This window comes from Capsicum annuum, unplaced genomic scaffold (genome assembly GCF_002878395.1).
Source record: "Capsicum annuum cultivar UCD-10X-F1 unplaced genomic scaffold, UCD10Xv1.1 ctg82274, whole genome shotgun sequence".
NCBI lineage: Eukaryota > Viridiplantae > Streptophyta > Magnoliopsida > Solanales > Solanaceae > Capsicum > Capsicum annuum.
This window is the reverse complement of record NW_025893054.1, coordinates 430,810-445,974: the sequence shown is the minus strand read 5'-3', so window position 1 is coordinate 445,974 and position 15,165 is coordinate 430,810. Positions and strand designations below refer to the sequence as shown.

General features: G+C 39.3%; 1 protein-coding gene across 2 annotated transcripts in view; it reads left to right on the top strand.

The window, feature by feature from the left end:
- Positions 1-708: 708 nt before the first annotated feature.
- The window catches only part of LOC124895451 (U-box domain-containing protein 35-like), a 30,384-nt gene continuing 15,927 nt past the window's right edge, over positions 709-15,165 (top strand). Inside the window, exons 1-5 of one of the 2 annotated variants that reach the window (XM_047405890.1) lie at positions 709-1,019; positions 1,694-1,985; positions 3,213-3,292; positions 3,363-3,484; positions 5,000-5,187. In XM_047405890.1, coding sequence (XP_047261846.1) covers positions 1,778-1,985; positions 3,213-3,292; positions 3,363-3,484; positions 5,000-5,187 — 598 coding nt within the window. In that variant the 5' untranslated portion in view covers positions 709-1,019; positions 1,694-1,777. Of the gene's footprint in view, positions 1,020-1,693; positions 1,986-3,170; positions 3,293-3,362; positions 3,485-4,999; positions 5,188-15,165 lie in introns of both variants that reach the window. The other variant, XM_047405889.1, reaches the window with a different exon arrangement.

The window sequence follows — 15,165 nt, the reverse complement described above, 5'->3', positions numbered from 1 at the left end:
TGATCATAATTCATCCAATTACGATTTTTTTACTACTACTTTGATTAATTTGGTCGGAGATGATGCTCGGGTGATCGTAAATCAAATTGGTCAAAGGAATTTGATTGAAAATGAGATGGGGAAATTGAGGACCGGCCTGGTTTCCTCTCTTATTTTCTCTCAATTTCTCACTGTCTCTCTCCCTCTCTCAATTCTCCCCACTTTCGATTCTCTCCGATAGTGTGTGTATGTATCACTGTGTGTGTAGTGTTCTCTGGTATGTGAGTGTGCGCGTTCGTTTTTCGATGGCAGTGTGTGTGTATGATCAGTGTTTTCCGATGGTAGTATGTGCATGACAATGTGTGTGTATATATATGATTATGTGAGTATTTTAATGAAAATAAATATAAAATAAAGGTTTATAATGAAAATTGTGGGGCTATTTGACAAAAAAAAGAAGTTTATAATGTTTTTTTTTAACACTTTCACTATATGCAATGGTTCAAGAAAGTTACACAATGGTTCAAGAAAGTTTAGTATACATAATTAAAAATTTGATCAAAGTTCAAATATTTTTGTGATATCATGCTAGAAATAAATATACTATGATAGCACCTAAAGATCTGGTTGACAAAAAGCCAAGATACTTTGCTTGCGGACAAGAGGGCCAAATTGATCTTTTATTAATTAATCAGAATAATTGGATCAAAGAAAAAATAGGATTAGTCAAGGATTGACTGAACTGACAAGTCGTCGTTGTGCCAAATATGATGTGCTAATTTATTTAGGCAGAGCCACTGGATTTGAGTCATGCTTAGGAGTTGTGAATGTTAAATCATGCTGGGGGTTGTGGGCCATCTCATGCCTTCTGCGGAATTCTCATACCTTAAATTACTTATTAACCAACCAAGTATCCTTCCTTCATTTTCTTACTTCCTTTGACTCACAAATACAATGTCCATTTTCCCTCGTCTCATGTCTCTTTCTTCTTGTTTTCTTCACATAAATGGTTTTTAAGGATTTGAAGTTGCCAAGAATTGGTAAGAGAGGTTTCTCAATTCTGGGTCGTTTTGATTTTGTTCTCCCCTCTAAATTCTGGTTTTTTAAGTTGTTTCTGGTTTTGTTTGTAAAAATATTCATAGGCATTTTCAAGAACTGTGTAGGTGTTGATTGAGTTAGTACATGATGACTTCTAAAGGTATTCAGAATAGTTCCGTTTGGTACGCGGGATATGGGGAAGTGGAATATTCCAAAATTAAATTTGGAAATAAAATTTATGTTGCATTTGATTGACGGTAATACATAATTTTATACCGTCAACCAAAAGCAGTATAAAATTTGTTTCAAACTTAACCATGGAATTTGAGATTATTTTATCTCATCTCCAAGGTGGTATAAATTAGTTCACAGATTATAATCTCAACATAATTTAGTCCGCATACCAAAAGATAAAGATTTAATTAACGTGCTTGTTCAGTCATGGAATCGTTTGATGTGATATGTTTTTCTCGTTAATTTCTCTGCTTCCAGTTTGTCTTGATTGCTAAGGTTAACTGAATTTCTTTGCTGAATGTATATGAGTTTCAACTTCTTGGTTTTGTCTTTGTTGTGGTGTAAACAATACACATAATTAAGATATTTCCTGTTTAATAGCTACCAAGTTTGGTAAACGCATATCTGTGTGCTAACCAGTTATTTCTCATTTGTGTAATAGAGCCTTCCCCAGACCCCACTTGGTAGGAATATACTGGGTTTGTTGTTGTTGTGTAATAGAGCCTCGACAACACGTGGTTAGGTTATGGAAGAAAAAGATGAAGCGGTGACAAAAGTGGAAGGCCTAAGTGCTCTGCCTCCATTAAACTCTTCCACCATTGCAGTAGCTATCAATGGTAAGAAAAAAAGCAAACATGTAGTCAGGTGGGCTTTGGACAAATTTGTTCCTGAAGGAAAGGTTTGCTTCAAGCTGTTACACGTCCGTCCACGCATAACTGGTGTGCCTACCCCCAGTAAGTTGTTTTCCTGCACTCTATTGTGTTTAAATATTGACTTAGTCAAAAGATTTATGGTGTATGAACACTTGCTTGCAGTGCTGCTAATTCTAGTTTAATATTTGTGATTATGCAATATAAGTTTAGGCCAGAATATGGAATATCCTTCTAGTCTAGTGCTTTAGATAACCTTATCCATTATGACGGTTTATCTTGCAAGGGAGATGTTATGTACTCAGTCTGTTTCAATTTGTTTGTCCTACTTTCTTTTTTAGTTCATTTAAAAAAGAATACTTCATCCTTAATTTGACATCTCATTAATTTCAACATCTACAAGACATGTTAAAGGATAATTCGACATATCTTCGTTTAAAATGGCGATTCAAAATCTTTTTCACTTGCTTAAACTCCGTGCAAGTCAACCCAAGACAGACCAATTGAAATGGAGGGAGTAATTCATAAATATCTGATGCTGTGGTTTAGTGGAGCCAATTTCAGTTTTGTAGTTTAACTATCCTTCAGCCCCACTCAAAAAGGAAAAGGAAAGAATAAGAAAGAACTTTGTTTGCACACCCTTTATACTTGATAAATTAGCCTCTGAATCCTGGAACAACGAAAATATGTTGTACTTTTTCTTTTTGGATGGTGGGGATTTTAGGCCCTTTTTTTGCTGGAGCATGCCATGTCACCTTTCGTATCTACATGCACCCTAACTTGTGGCAATATAAGAGATGTAGTCTTGATTCCTTCTCAAACAAGACCTTCTTCAGAAACAAAAGGCAAGGAGGAGGGAAACTATAAAAAATAACATCTAACAGCTCCTTGAGGAAGTAACTTCACCAGAGCTTCCTTCTCATATACTATGTCACATGAGCCCTTCATTTGCCTCATTGTACCTGTGTCAGATATTTATGGTGTATTTTCTGCAGATAGTCCAAAATGCATACACTTAATATTATCATGAAGCTGCACGTACCACTGCGAGATGCTTGTTTACACACACTTCCTAAATACGCCCTGTGAATGAGTTCACCTAACATGGTTCATATGCTATTTCCATGAGAAAACTGTCAATTTTCTTTGTACATCAGTGCTCATTAACTCAAAAATATGGAAACCAGAATTAAGTCCTGCGACTATTATATGTTAGGACTATGACGTCTATATTTATCCTTTCTACGTCTATATTTATCCTTTCTTTAGTGGGAAACTTTATTCCAATTTCACAAGTGCGGGATGATGTAGTTGCTGCTTTCCGGAAGGATGTCGAGTTGCAAACAAGTGGAAATCTTCTTCCTTACAAGATGTTATGTACTAACCGAAAGGTACATATAAATATCAGAAAGGAGGAAAATCTCCTAAAGTTAAATCACTGATCATCCAAAATACATGCAGGTCCAAGTAGAAGTTTTACAACTTGAATCAGATGATATCGTGAAAGCTATAGCACAGGAGGTCACCAAGCATAATATCATCAAGCTTGTCATAGGTGCTTCATCTCGTAGCATCTTTTCTAGGTATAGAATTTATGCTGTTTCACATTTTTATTATAAGCTACCGCCCATTGCCGACACTCCAAGTGGCAATCTCTTTATTTTTATTTTAGTTATTTCTAAGGTATATATTTTCATCAACTATATCCTTGTGGTCGGGCCCTTCCCCAAACCTTGCGCATAGCGGGAGCTTATATATATATTTATCGACTCAGATTATGTAGTCCTTAATCCTTATTGCCACGCTGCAAATTTGCGATACTCAAGAAATGCAACAACCTGTGGGTATCTTAAGATACAATGCAGAAGAGAGGAATGGCACATAATATGGACAAAAAAGTTTATTTATTTGACATACATGCCATCTTCAGAAATGTACTTGTGGTCATTGACTTGTAATATCAAGAGAAATATTGATTCTAGAATAGGGGGCCTTCATATGGACTCACTTCTTATGAGCTATGAGATCCCCTCTCTGAAATAAACCTGACATTTTATCTCCTTAGATCATATGGTTGTTTTGTTCTTGATAAAGAAAAGGACCTTGAGCCTAACTTAACCTCAAAAGCTAGCTCATGAGGGGAGGATTGCTTAGATCATATGGTTGTTTTGTTCTTGATAAAGAAATGGACCTTGGGCCTAACTCAACCTCAAAAGCTTGCTCATGAGGGGAGGATTGCCCAAGACCATATAAGGAGACCAAGGACACTTTAACCCATCGATGTAGGACTCCAACACTCCCTGCACGCCCAGGGCTGGACATCTGGAGCATGGACAATATAAGATGGGGGTCCAACATCGGAAACAATAAACTCGGTGGGCCTGGCTTTGATACCATAATAAAGAAATGGACCTTGGGCCTAACTCAACCTCAAAAGCTAGCTCGTGAGGGGAGGATTGCCCAAGACCATATAAGGAGACCAAGGACCCTTTAACCCACCGATGTGGGACTCCAACAGTTCTTATTTGCAAAATATCCAAGTACCTTCTTCCTATGTGGATGAACTCTATAGAATTTCAGTAGTTAATTAGGACAATGTCAAACTAAAAGAAGAATGCAAGAAGTTCATATTATCCAATAGTCAAGTATAAAGCAGATAATATTCAACATCATAAAGCTATTCAAAATGATACGAGACACATTAATATGAAAACAAATAAAAACTTCAGTTGGTGATGCTTCTAACTAGGTTGAAGAAGCAACAAGGAGTTCACTAGTAATATAAGGCCTAAGTTTTCTTATATTCAAGAGTAAAGGTTTATTTGTCCTTTTGCATGGCTTTTTGCCGGGCACGAGTAAGTTATGAATGGGATGTAAACACAAACCATGGCGGGAGTTTGAAATGTTATTTTTTCTTTTTGGTAGATAGTTTTAGTGAATTGAAATTGAAATAGGTGAAGATCTTACCAATTTTTTTGGAAATCTGTGTCATCTTGAGGTGTTTTTACTACTACACTGGTTAGCTCCTTCGGAGAGGATACTTTCTAGCATCATTGTCATTTTCAATTGTAAGTTTAAACTGTTTATTTAATGTTTAGGGGACAAAGCTTATCCTCAAGAATCTCAGATGGTACTCCAAGCTTTTGTACCATCTATGCTGTTTCAAAAGGAAAATTGTCATCTATACGTCCTGATTCAAAAATAAATGGAACCAGTTTGGCTGGAGATAGTTACACAAGCTGCTCAATCACCAGTTCAACAGGCCACACTTCAAGTTCGCTAACAGGTAAAAACTAATTGTTTTGCGTTTATTTCATTGTTATTATATGTTCCACCAAACAAAATACTGCAAACTGTCAGCCAGTTTTGCGTACCTTGGCTGCACTTGTTGCTTTCAGCTGGAGAAACTTCTTACTTCTTCTGGTTTTATGCAGTTCTTTGCTCCATTTCTTGGTATCTGTGATTTAGGAGTGACATGATGTAACTCCCCGGAAATACACCCTAGATGCCACACGGTGCTTATGGCTTCGAAAGGCCACAAGCTAACCATGAACTGGTACCTGCTGTGATCACTGAATAATAATAACGAAATACATATGTGCGGAATAACTGAATACGCCTTAAGGTTTTAAATCTGAAAATAATACAATTGATAACCCAAAAGTCTGAAACTTATGCGAAAATATTAAAAATCTGACTGAAAAGATCAACAACTGACTGCCTGTCTAAAATGTCTGAAAGCCTTTAAAATTGTCTGAAAGAGGGTTGATGGGACAGGCCCCAACTAACTCCAACTGTCTAACTGAAATAAAATACTGAAATGAGCTGAAATAACAATCATGTCCTCGATAGATGAGGACTCACCACTGTTGATGCTGCTGATGCGTTGGAATATCTAAGTACGGTCGGGAACCTGAGCGTCTGAACCTATGATATCAAACATCATAGTGCAAGAAATGAGTATGCGATCAGTACTTTAAATGTACTGGTATACTAGATGAGGTTAGGCTAATATGCAGGGGTTCATGTGCATGAATAATAACTGACTGAATGAATAGCATGAGGTAACTGAATATAAATGCATGAAAACTGTAAAATTTGAGAATGCAAGACCAAGCATAAATCTGTAATCTGAAATAAGTCTATAATCTGAAATACTGAAAACTGGTAACTGTATGCTATGGTCAAGCAAACCTGAAACTGAACTTTATACTGAATACTGGTCTGAGACTGTGGGAGCTATCATTTAACCGACATGCCCTAATATGAGCTAATTGGGGTCCAACCTGTGACCCCAGTTGGAAGGGTATCAGTACTGTGTCACGGGCCAATGGCTGTGTGGATCCACTAAACTGATATCCCGAAAGACCAGGGTATCAAGCTTAAACTGACGGGTGACCCTGAGAGGTAGCCAAGCCTAAACTAACGGGTGACTCCTCATATCCTACGCTGGTTAGGTAGTTCTGGAATACAAGGACTGCTACTAACGACTCTGCCTAACTGACGGGGAAGTCGCCATCCCTGTATTCGGTCGGTGCTAAATCCTACTCCCAACTGAACTGACTCAGAATACTGAACTGATTTAAGTTTAACTGATTATGATGACTGACTGAGCTGATAATGCTCATAACATATCTGAAACCATTTTGAAAATACTGAGACTAAGAAAACAGCTAAGTTTTCAGGTATTCATAACTCCAAGACTTGATAACAATAATAATAGACCCATAGTACAACTTTGAGAATATCATAAGTAGTCATTGTACAAAATAATAATAGACCCATAATACAACTTTGAGAATATCATAAGTAGTCATTGCATAAAACCCATTTATCTAGTCATTTCATCAAACACATAGGGGTCATGAGTTAAAGCATGGGAATAGTTAAATCATGTAATAATCACACAATTTCGATATTAAATACATGGGTTAAGGATTTAACGTGTGAATATCACCATTCGAACGTATCAAGGGAATTTCAACCAAAATAATTTGTAAACATGATACATAATCGAAATTCATGAAATTTCATGGATATAATTCATGTTAACACCTAAAAATCATAACTTTGAACTTGAAAACGGGTTCTTGGACTCCATGGGTGATAAGGACCCATGAATGAACATTTGACATTCCTTAATCGAAGAATTCGTGAAGGTTCTTGGTGATTTCTTTAAGTTTGAGCTTGAATTTTGAAGATGCTAGGGCTTGTTCTTGAAAGAGGATTGCTTTCTCTTGAGAGGATTTGTGAAAAATGGGCAAATAATGCACCTAGGGACCTTAAATCTCGTGTTATGGATGAGTTTAGGTGGGGGAAATTGACCTAAATGCCCTCAATGATGAGGATTTAAGAAGCTGGAGGAGGCCACCTAACGCGGCGCGAGTCCTGGCTGGGTCAAGCAGCCAACGCGGTGCGACCTTAAGCCTGGGTCAATTACCCATCTCGGCGCGGCTCCATCGCGATGCCTTACTGTTTTGGTCATCCAAACACGGTCTAAACCTCGTCTAAAAATTCTGAAACTCACCCGAGATGTACCTTTGACATTCCTGATCATGAATCAACCTTAAGAAAGGCTATCCTGAACATCTGCACTTTCTAAAGGAACAACCATAGATGGGTCACCAATACACTTCTTTAACAAGGACACATAGAATATTGGATGCACTGATGCCAAATCTGCAGGCAACTCCAGCTCATACGCTACCTTCCCAAAATAACTCAAGATTCTGTAAGGGCCAACATATCGGGTACTAAGCTTCCCCTTCTTGCCAAATCACTTCACTCCCTTCATGGGAGAGATTTTCAAATGGACCAAGTCACTAACCTCAAACGCAAGATCTCGCCTCCTCACATCTGCATAGGATTTCTGTCGGCTTTCGGCTGTCTTAAGCCTATCCCTGATTAACTGAACTTTCTCCATCACATCGAACACTGAATCAAGCCCTATCAACGCAGTCTCACCTACCTCAAACCACCCAATAAGAGATCTACATCTCCTCCCATAGAGAGCCTCAAACGGAGCCATCTAAATACTGGAATGATAACTGTTATTGTGGGCAAACTCGATCAAAGGCAAGTGGTTATCCCAACTTCCTTTAAAGTCAACAACACATGCTCTCAACATATCCTCTATAGTCTGAATGGTCCTCTCTGCGTGACCATCTGTCTGAGGGTGAAAAGCTGTACTGAGACGAACTTGGATACCCAGACCCTTCTGAAAAGCTCTCCAAAAGTGAGAGGTAAACTGAGTACCTCTATCTGAAATAATAGACAACAGGACTCCATGCAACCTAACCAACTCTTTTATATAAAGCTTCGCATAATCCTCAGCTGGTAAGAAATGGGCTGATTTGGTCATTCTATCTACAATGACCCATATCGAATCATGCTGAAGACGCAAACGTGGTAACCCTGTCACAAAATCCATGTTCACCTCTTCCCACTTCCAAGTGGGAATGACGAACTCCTGCAAAGTGCCACTAGGCCTCTGGTGCTCAACGTTAACCTGCTGACAGTTAGAGCACTGAGCAACAAACTCTATAATATCTTTCTTCATACCACTCCACCAATAGATTTTTCGCAAATCACGGTACATCTTAGTGGCCCCTGGATGAATAGAATAACGCATACCATGCGCTTTTGCAAGAATCCATTGCCTCAAATCATCAACACACGGAACACACAGTCTACCCTGACAATACAACACACTATCTTCCCCTTGGTAGAAAACCTCAACTTTATGATCTCTTGCTGATTCTTTCAGCTTAACTAAACTAGGATCTCTATCTTGCTTCTCCTTTACTTCGGCAACCAAAGGCGATTCCGAACTACTCTGAACCCAAGCATTACCCTCAGCTGAATCAACCAAATGAACTGCTAATCTAGCAAGCTGATGAACTTCCCCGATTAACTTTTTTTATCATCCTCAACATGAGCAACACTACCCATAGACAGTCTACTAAGGGCATCTGCTACTACATTGGCCTTGCCCGGGTGATACAAAACGCTCATATCATAATCTTTTAACAACTCCAACTATCTTCTCTGACGAAGTTTCAAATCTTTCTATGAAAACACACACTGCAAGCTTTTGTGGTTCGTGAACACATCAACATGCACCCCATAGAGATAATGCCTCCAAATTTTCAAGGCAAAGACAACAACCGCCAACTCAAGATCATGGGTAGGGTAATTCTTCTCATGGTGTTTAAGCTGTCTAGAAGCATAGGCTATGACCTTACCTTTCTGCATCAACACACAACCAAGACCAACTTTGGAAGCATCACTGTAAACAATAAATCCCTCTGAACCGTCTAGCAACGTCAAAACTAGGGCTGAGGTAAGTCGAGTCTTCAACTCCTGAAAACTCTTCTCACAAGAATCTGACCATCGAAACTTGACTTTCTTCTGAGTCAATCTAGACATGGGGATGCAATAGACGAAAATCCTAATGTCTGACGGAGAAATGGGTCTGGGCCAGTTTCTCACTGCTTCGGTCTTTTGAGGGTCAACTCTAATGCCATCACCGAAAACAATATGGCCGAGGAAAGCTACTGATCTTAGCCAAAATTCGCACTTACTGAATTTGGCAAATAACTGATGGGCTCTAAGAGTCTGTAATACAATTCTGAGATGATTTGCATGATCATTTTCACTATGGGAATAGACGAGAATGTCATCAATGAAGACTATGACGAACATGTCCGAGTACTATTTGAACACTTGTTCATCAAGTCCATGAAAGCTGCTGGAGCATTCGTTAGTCCAAAGAACATGACTAGAAATTTGAAGTAACCATACAGAGTTCTGAAAGTTGTTTTCGAAATGTCACATTCTCTGGCTCTGAGCTGATGATAGCTGGATCTGAGGTCTATCTTAGAGAAATAATTGGCACCTTGAAGTTGGTCGAACAAGTCATCGATTCTAGGGAGTGGATATTTATTCTTGATGGTGACTTTGTTCAACTGACGGTAATCGATACACATCTTAAGAGAACTGTCTTTCTTACGCACGAAAAGGACTGGAGCGCCCTATGGGGAAACACTGGGCCTGATGAATCCCTTATCTAGGAGGTCTTTCAACTGTTCTTTCAACTCTTTAAGTTCAGCTAGAGCCATTCTGTATGGCGGAATACATATGGATTGGGTATCTGGAAGAAGGTCTATTTTGAAGTCAATTTCCCAGGTCTATTCCGAAGTCAATTTCCTTTTCGGGAGGAACTTCGGGAAGATCTTTAGTGAACACATCTGGAAATTCCCTTACTACTGAAACTGACTCGAGATTGGGAGTCTCAGAACTAGAGTCTTTGACTCGAACAAGATGGTGAACACACTCCTTGGATATAATTTTTCTCGCTCTAAGGTACGAAACAAGTTGACCCCTAAGTGTTGAAGTACTACCCCTCCATCAAGGACTGGTTCATTCGGAAACTGAAAATGAACAACTCTGTTTCTACAATCAACTAAAGCATAGCATGAGTGGAGCCAATCTATGCCGAGAATGACATCAAAATCGGTCATCTCTAATTTCTCAAGATCAACTGAGGTGACTTTCTGGGATATTGTGACCGGACAGTTCCTGTATACCTGCCTGGCTACAATAGAAACACCTACTGGGGTGGCCACTAAGAAGGGTTTTGCTAGAGTCTCAGGACTGACACCGAAATTAATAGCTATGTAGGGAGTTACAAAAAAAAATGTAGCTCCGGGGTCTAACAAAGCGTATACATGTAAATGAAAGACCTGCAACGTACCCGTAACCACATCAGGAGAATTTTCCTGATCCTGTTAGGACTGAAGTGCATATAGTCTGTTCTGGCGTTGACCGCTGGTGGCACTGGAGGTGGCGCCCTGCTGATTTGGGTGACCTGTTGGAGTTGATGATAGATGGGACTGGCCCTATTGGCGTAAATTCCTTCCCTTCTGAGCAACTACCCGACATTCCCGGATCCGATGGCTGGCTTGCCATACCCAAAGCGTACATCACTGCTAGCTCTACACTCACCCTGGTGGTTTCTACCACATTTCTAGCAAAGAGGATTTGTGCAACCACTGTTTACACTGCCTTGCGACTTAGAGCTTGGCGCCCTATCCCGATTGTCATTTCTGAACTTTGGCACAGAAGCACTAGCTGAAGATTTCTGACGGAATTGGGGACGATTACCACTCTCTGACCTCGGCTGAGCAAAGTTGAAACTACCTGTCCTAGCCCTCTTGTTCTCGCTTTCTTTCTCCTTAACCTTCTCCTTCTCAATCTGTTGAGCATGGACCATAAGCGTAGACAAGTCCATCTCCTTAATCAACATTGTGGTCCTACACTCTTGACCACACTATCATATACACCAGACACAAACTTGCTCATCCTAAACCTATTATCAGCCACCACATGAGGAGTATACCTGGCTAGCTGAGTAAACTTAAGCGAATATTCCTTCACACTCATATTTCCCTGCTTCAAATTAATGAAATCCAGCACCTTAGCTTCCCTCAACTCCAAAGGAAAGAATCTATCTAAAAAGGCTGTAGCAAACTCCTCCCATTCTATAGGCCCTGCATCTGCGCCTCTATCCCCCTTCCACTGCTTATACCAAGTGTGAGCTACATCCTGCAACTGGTAAGCAACCAACTCTGCACTCTCACTAGAAGTCACACCCATAATGTCAGTTACCTTCTGAACAATGTCAAGGAACTCCTGCAGATCCTCATCAAACTTGGATCCCAAAAACAGAGGAGGGTTCATTCGGGTGAAGTCCTGAATTCTAGCTGCGACAGTATCAGCCACTAGAACGGCTGGGACAGTAGCCTGCTGATTATTCTGAGCTGCTACAGAGTAAGCTAAAGTAGTGAATGCAGCTCTGAATTCTACATGAGAGACATACTTGTTCAAGGGATCTTCCTGAACAGGCGGGGGTGCAGGCAAATTTCCATTTCTCCTTCCGTTATTCTTTCTGGGAGGCATGTTCACTGTAAATGAAAGGAAGATTGAATTAGAGAGTTTAAATTGAGCTCATACTCAATCGCACGACACAAATGCTGGAAGAAGGGAAACTTTTCCTAGAACGTTTTGTAGCCTCTCGCCTATGAGTGTGGTGCGCTTCACACCCATGCACAAGACTCTACTCAATGCGGCTTTCTAACTCCCTAGGAAACTATAAAACCTTAGGCTCTAATACCAAGCTTGTAATGCCCCGAAAATATACCCTGGATGCCACAAAGTGCTTACGATCTCGAAAGACCACAAGCTAACCCATGAACTGGTACCTGCTGTGAGCACTAAATAATAATAATGAAATACACATGTGGAATAACTGAATACGCCTTAAGGTTTTAAATCTGAAAATAATGCAACTGATAACCCAAAAGTCTGAAACTTATGCGAAAATATTTAAAATCTGACTGAAAAGACCAACAACTGACTGGCTGTCTAAAATGTTTGAAAGCCTCTAAAACTGTCTGAAAGAGAGTTGATGGGACAGGCCCCAACTAACTCCAACTGTCTAACTGAAATAAAATACTGAAATGAGCTGAAATAATAACCATGTCCTCGATAGATGAGGACTCACCACTGTTGATGCTGTTGATGCGCCGGAATGCCTACGTACGGTCGGGAACCTGAGCGTCCGAACCTATGATATCAAACATCATAGTGCAGGAAATGAGTATGCGATCAGTACTTTAAATGTACTGGTATGGTAGATGAGGTTAGGCTAATATGCAGGGGTTCATGTGCATGAATAATAACTGACTGAATGAATAGCATGAGGTAACTGAATATAAATGCATGAAAATTGTAAAATTTGAGAATGCAAGACCAAGCATAAATCTGTAATCTGAAATAAGTCTATAATCTGAAAGACTGAAATACTGATAACTGGTAATTGTATGCTATGGTCAAGCAAACCTGAAACTGAACTCTGTACTGAATACTGGTCTGAGACTGTGGGAGCTATCATCTAACCGACATGCCATAATATGAGTTAGTTGGACCCTAGTTGGAAGGGTGTCAGTACCGTGTCACAGGCCAATGGTTGTGTGGATCCACTAAACTGATGTCCCAAAGGGCCAGGGTGTCAAGCCTAAACTGACGGGTGACCCTGAGAGGTAGCCAAGCCTAAACTGATGGGTGACCCTGAGAGGTAGCCAAGCCTAAACTGACGGGTGACTCCTCATATCCTACGCTGGCTACGTAGTTCTGGAATACAGGGACTACTACTAACGATTCTGCCTAACTGAAGGGGAAACAACCATCCCTGTATTCGCTCGGTGCTAAATCCTTCTCCCAATTGAACTGACTCGGAATACTGAACTGATTTAAGTTTAACTGATTATGATAACTGACTGAACTGATAATGCTCATAACATATCTGAAACCATTTTGAAGATACCGAGAGTAAGTAAACAACTAAATTTTCGGGTATTCATAACCCCCAGAACTCGATAGCAATAACAAGACCCATAATACAACTTTGAGGACATCATAAGTAGTCATTGTATAAAACCTATTTATCTAGGCATTTCATCAAACACATAAGGGTCATGAGTTAAAGCATTGGAATAGTTAAATCATGTAATAATCACATAATTTCGATATTAAAAACATGAGTTAAGGATTTAACTTGAATATCACCATTCGAACGTATAAAGGGCAATTTCAACCAAAATAATTTGTAAACATAATCGAAATTCATGAAATTTCATGGATATAATTCATGTTAACACGTAAAAAATCATAATTTTGAACTTGGAAATGGGTTCTTGGACTCCATGGGTGATAAGGACCCATGAATGAACATCTAACATACCTTAATCGAAGAATTCGTGAAGGTTCTTGAAGTTTGAGCTTGAATTTTTTAGAGGCTAGGGTTTGTTCTTGAGAGAGGATTTGTGAAAAATAGGCCAATAATGCACCTAAGGACCCTAAATCTCGTGTTATGGACGAGTTTGGGGTGGGGTGAAATTGACCTAAATGCCCTTAATAACGAGGATTTAAGAAGCTGGAGGAGGCCACCCAACGCGACGCGACCCTAAGCTTGGGTCAACTACCCATCGAGGCACGGCTCCATCGTGATGCCTTGCTGTTTTGGTCATCCAAACACAGTCTAAACCTCGTCTAAAAATTTCAAAACTCACCCGAGATGTACCTTTGACATCCCTGATCATGAATCCACCTTAAAATCAACATTCTATAGCCGGGAAAGGTCGAAACTAAAATCATTGAAGTTTGAGGGGCTTTGGAAATGACTAAGTCTTAACACTTAGTGAAATTTTTTAAGTCTTGGACCCCAAAACATGCAATAGTAAGCTGAAATGAACTAGGATCATACGGGGTCTTACATATGAATTCACATTACCATCACCTTTAATCTCAGAAGGAGCAGACGTTGGTTAGTACTGAGCGTTTGAATGTTGTTTTTGATGGCTTTAAACGAAAGACGTAGTAGCAACTGGTTAATATGCCCTGCTGTACCTTTATTAAAGCATGTCCCAGGATGGTGATAGCATGTGCTGGATCTTGATTGAAGAGTTATTTCTGGAATAAATCTTCTACTAATTGTGGAAACAGTTTATTTCATTCGTAAAAGTACATTAGGTAGTCATCCAACTGTCACTGCTTCATTCTCATAATTTGACACATCATGAAGGTCGGATTTTAGTTTGGGTGATTCGTTTTAGTCATTGCTTCATTCTCATTATTTGACACATCATGAATGTCGGATTTTAGTTTGGGTGATTCGTTTTAATATGCCTATTCCTGAAAATACACCACTTGAAATACTTGTCCATTCATATTACATAATCTCTCTCTGGAACATGTCTATGAGTTTAAGGACACATCAATTCATTAAAGAGTATTTGTTGAAAATTGATTTAGTTACTGCAGTAAATTTTAGTTAATAAGTTGTTTAGAATTAAGATGAGTTTGAATTTTAAATTTTAGATTAGGTTGTTTTAGTTGTTAAGATATTTTAGATTATTTTGAAATTCAAATTATGCTGATTTTTGTTTTATGTTGGCTATTTAAAGGCCCTCAATGCTCAATAAACTCATTGAAAGCTATTGAAAGATTTCAATCCAGTGAGAGTCATTTTAACCCTTTTTTCGCTGTCCCATCTTCTTTTTTAAAAAAATCAACAGTGGTATCAAGAGTTTCATTGATCTTTCGGGACCAGTGAATTCTTCCTAAGCGCTACCATATCGTTTTTAACCCGTAAGGGCTACCTATTTTAACCCGTCAGGGCCACCATTTTCAACCTGTGCTTATT